The 4,786-nt window shown below is 39.7% G+C and overlaps 1 protein-coding gene across 1 annotated transcript; it reads right to left on the minus strand.

Moving 5' to 3' along the window:
• Positions 1–1,292: 1,292 nt before the first annotated feature.
• LOC131598229 (uncharacterized) lies at positions 1,293–2,729 on the minus strand. Its single transcript, XM_058870848.1, has 2 exons — positions 2,280–2,729; positions 1,293–2,216 (listed from the first exon to the last, which is right to left on the minus strand). Exons 1-2 carry the CDS (start codon positions 2,727–2,729, stop codon positions 1,293–1,295), a joined length of 1,374 nt encoding a protein of 457 aa, XP_058726831.1.
• Positions 2,730–4,786: the final 2,057 nt, after the last annotated feature.

Genomic DNA, 4,786 nt, shown 5'->3' on the forward strand with positions numbered 1-4,786 from the left:
TTTTTTTATGCAAAAGAATGTTAATTCTAAGAATGATAATTCTAATACAAAGTTTATGCTAATCTTGAAGTTTGAAGAAATGTTTTTATGAAATGAGGTAGCAACCTCTTGTGAATGAAAGATAAAGCGAGCATACGATACCAACATATATGTGTTACGCTTCATTGGGAGTCAGTAAACGCTATCTCATGGGAGTGCGCCTTCGAAATAAACCCTACTTCAATTAGGACTTTTAAGGGTTGTAACTTGGCCTGGTTCATGGTTTTTATAAACAAAGGATTTTTAGGCTCAAAATTATTTGGTGCCCACCCCCTTCGTGATGTTCTCCACTCCTAAATTCAATTAACTAGACTGAGTGTTCATCCCTCACAAGGAATTTTGAAATAGTTGAGGAATCAATGAGGTTTTTTTTTTGGACATGGCAGTCGCTCACCTTTTATTCTTTTGATTCTTTATCACACGACTTTGTTCTCGCTTCATTTCATCATCATTTTTCTTTTTATTGCTATTTTTCTTTCATCCTTTTTTCTTTTCTTTTCATTTTTTTCGCCTTTTTTTTTGCTCTTTTTTTTTTGAACAAGTCGTGTGACCTCACATTGTCTTTGTTTCGTTGGAAGTGATTACGACTGCCTCATTCCATGATTGATGAAGGATTACCATTGTGGTACCGTCATCTTTTGACCTCTTGATAGGTGAAGGATAACCATTGCGGTTTTGAGTTTCCTCGACCTTTTGAAGCATAACCATTGTTGTATCCTTAACGGATATTATTTATGAGTTTTAAACACTTGATCAGGTTAAATGAACACTACCCTGCCCCAAGGTTAAAATAAGGGTTTTTATGATTATAAAAGAAACTCCTTCTTCAAGGCTCAAAGGGGTTAACGAGGGTCTATCTCCCTTATATCTCCGGTGTTTGGGGATTTGAAACAATGCCTGTACATCCTTAGCAGGGTTTTATTCAAAAACACACAATTAGGGATTTTGCATTTTTTCATCATTCTCCCTCCGCTCTTTGCCTAAGCAAGCGATTAGTGAAGTTGGTACCGTAATGCCAAAACACTTTTTTTTTGAGTGAAAACGAGTGGATTACTTCAAGACAAACATAAACAATGTATCATGATTTTCATTCAAAAAATTAACAAATTTTTTACATGCTAGCAATGCTTAGAAAAACAAAGAAAGATTACAAATGAAAATGCAGTAGAGAACTAAATGAATGCCATTGTTGAGGAGACTTGACTCCGTCTGGACTTATTGCTTCAGAAGATCCACTGAGTCAAAGGAGAACTTCAATTTTGGCCCTCAGGTGTGAAAGTGATAGCCTTGGAATCAATCAAGTCTTGAACCTTGTCTTTGAATGGCTGACAGTCTTCAATCGAATGACCAGGTGCCCCAGCATGGTAGTCACAACTAACATTAGGGTCAAATCCCACATGATACGGGAAACGAACAGGCTTCGGCTGCTTTGGTTCTACCAAGGAAAGATTGATCAAGTGAGAAAACAACTTATCACGAGTCATAGGAATAGGATCATACACTCTCTTTGGCCTTCTGTGTCTCTGTCTTCCATGTGGGTGACGATTCTGTTGATAATTCTGCTTTTGTGGCACATACTGAACTGATTGATCACATGGAACAGACTTCCGTTGAACAAACTGAGTGGGAGGCTGAGTGTGAGTCGCAACACAAATTTGTGGGTCATCCTGAACAGGAGTTACTGCTACTGCTTCATGACAAGAGATATGATCAGGAGGATAATCAGGAGATTCCTCTTCGTAATCAGAAACTACACTGGTCTTTTCATTCATGTGCTTATGGAATTCAGAAGGAGTATCAACAACTTGGACATTACCATTCTTAATACCATGCTCCATTCGTTCTCCGACGAGAACCAATTCTGCAAAATCAGAGGCTTTACATGCAGCCAAGCATTGGTAGTACGGACTTTCCATCACATCCTTGAACATATCCATGAGCTCTTTCTCTAAGAGCGGAGGTTGAACTTTAGCCGCTAATTCTCTCCATCTTCGGGCATATTCTCTGAATGATTCGTCAGTTTTCTGAGTCAAAGCATGGAGTTGCATTCTGGTTGGAGCCATGTTACTGTTGTGCTTGTAACGCTTGACAAAGGCTTCTGATAGTTCTTTCCAAGCTCGGACATTGGTTCTTTCGAGTTGATTATACCACTCAAGAGATGTGCCACTGAGGCTATCCTGAAAGAAATGCATTAACAGCTTGTCATTCTCAGCATAAGGAGCCATTTTGTTGCAAAATGCCTTGACATGAGCTATCAGACACGTGGTACCCCTGTACTTCTCGAAGTTGGGGACTTTGAACTTAGCAGGGATCTTGATACCAGGCACTAGGCACAAACCAGCAGCGTCTAAATCAATAGAGTCACGACCCTCCATGGCTTTCAACCTTTCATCCAGGAGGTGGAACCTTTTGTCAAATTCATTAATCGGGAACCTGAAGGCTTCAAATTCTGAATTATTCTCATGATGCGAACTCTCCTTAACAGGGATTGGAATCTCAACAGTATTTCTGACATTCTGATTCACAAGACCTTCTCTTGTGTTGAGATTAACATTTACATCCGGCCTCTGAAGAACCTGTCTCAATTCTTCGTGTCTAAAAGCAAGGGCTTGAATAGCCTCCATACAATGATTCAGGTTAATCCCCATTTTTGTCCTCATCTGAGTTAAGTCCTCATGAAGTTGTTCCATCATTAACTTTCGAGCACGTAGCGGTGAGAAGTCAATTTGTTGCTGAAGTCAGAATCTGAGTAGAAAGGGCCCCCATAAGCTTCTGAGAGAAATATGAAATGCATGATAGTATGAATGCATGTTTCATTTCTAAGGGATCCTAAAGCTTTTTCACACTTTTATTTCTTTTTTATTCTCTTTTTTTCATTCATATAGTATCTTTTCTTTTCTTTTTCTTTTCCATCTTTTTTGTTTTTCTACTTTTTTCCGTTTCCTCTTTTTTTTGGAAATAGACTTTAGAATCCCCCACAAATGAAGTGAATAGAGTGATAATGTTATGCAATGCAAAAGCATGGGATCAAGATCCATATAATCTTATTAACCACTGTACAATTCTCTGAATAACTGATGTAGGTCAGATGTCACAAGATCAAAGGTCCGACGCCATTTCAAATACCAGGAGAACCAATAGTCACCAACAGAATAGAATAGTCACCAACGGTACCTGTCATGTATATCCCTCCCCACTCACAGGTGAATCTAGGTCAGGGTAGGTCAAAATGGCAACCAGCGTTATCAGTCCTCCTAAGGTACCACCATTGTTGCATCTACATGCCAACAATGATACCCCATTTAGACCTCGACTGGGCGTGGGTCTCATGATCGCACTAGACAAGACCTGACATCTCATCGGCGTCATGACTATCCACTCTATCCTAGGTATCCTATGTGTCAACTCTGGCCTGGGTATTGGGCCTTTTACCTCATAGAACATCCCACCCAACCTGCAAACAGAGAAAATATGTGGCCCCCACGGGGACCCATTATATAGTCCAGATGCATGCGGAAAGTAAACATGATATGCAAGCAAGAAACAAACATTATATGCAAGCATATATACATGATGTAAACAAATAAACAAACAAAATAACACCCAATAGACAAAACCAACAAAGGCTAGGATCGACTCGCTAAGAATGGACCAGCACAGGTCTATCACATCCCCAGCAGAGTCGCCAGCTGTCGCTACCGCGAAAAATGGAATCAGAGTCGCCACTAATATATTTATCCCATAAGGGAAAGGAATACCAGGAAACCTAACTCAGAATAAGAACAAGGTCTTTCGACCAGAGAGCAGGGCACGGGAGTCGGTTACGCAAGGGGAAGGTGCTAGCACCCCTCACGCCCATCGTACTCGATGGTATCCACCTATGTTCGTTTCTATCTCAAGGGTGTCTAATGCCTAAACCTAAATGTGAATGCATGCAAAAGGAATACGGGGAAACGAATGAATTATTTACAAGTGTGCTCGCTTAGGCCCCGCGACCCAATGCCTACGTATCCCTTACCAGGAATCAGAGCGACCGTAGTTCGGCTCCATAGTTTCCATTTGTTTTGTGTTTTTTAGTTGAACAGAGGTTAAGGTCACGATCCACGATGCTCGACCTTTGGAGACTTATACGCCTACTTTTGGAAAGGACTTAACTTGTTCTTAAGCGCCTAACAAGGCAAAAGAATGAACTTGGGTTTGTGTTTTTTATGTAACTACATGATGAACAAAACCCAATACAAGGTTTCGCGCCACTTCGTCACTTTGTTTTAATTCGAGCCTTTATTAAGCATTTTAAATGTTTTTGGTTGGGTATTTTTTAAGGGAATTTATTTGTGATTTAGATCATACCACGAAAAAAGAGTCTTTTGAATATTTAGAGAATGCACATCGAGGTCTACACCACAATCGTTTCTCTAAATATTAGTTAAGAAACACATTTTTGAATATTTAGAGAATGCACATCGAGGCCTACGCCACAATCGTTTCTCTAAATGGCGGTTAAGAAATACACCGAGGCCTACGCCTCAATCATTTCTCTTCCGCTAAGTAGGAAAGAACATACATCGAGGCCTACGCCCCAATCATTTCTTTCCTACTATGAAAAAGTAGTAACGGTATGATCTTCGTCGATATTTATTAGATTTTTTAAGATTGAAAAGAAAAAGAATGAACAAGGGGGACTAACCTATCCTCTAATCTAATTGTCATTTACAAATCTAAATCTACATCTAATGTTAACATACTA

This window comes from Vicia villosa, linkage group LG4, assembly GCF_029867415.1.
Source record: "Vicia villosa cultivar HV-30 ecotype Madison, WI linkage group LG4, Vvil1.0, whole genome shotgun sequence".
NCBI lineage: Eukaryota > Viridiplantae > Streptophyta > Magnoliopsida > Fabales > Fabaceae > Vicia > Vicia villosa.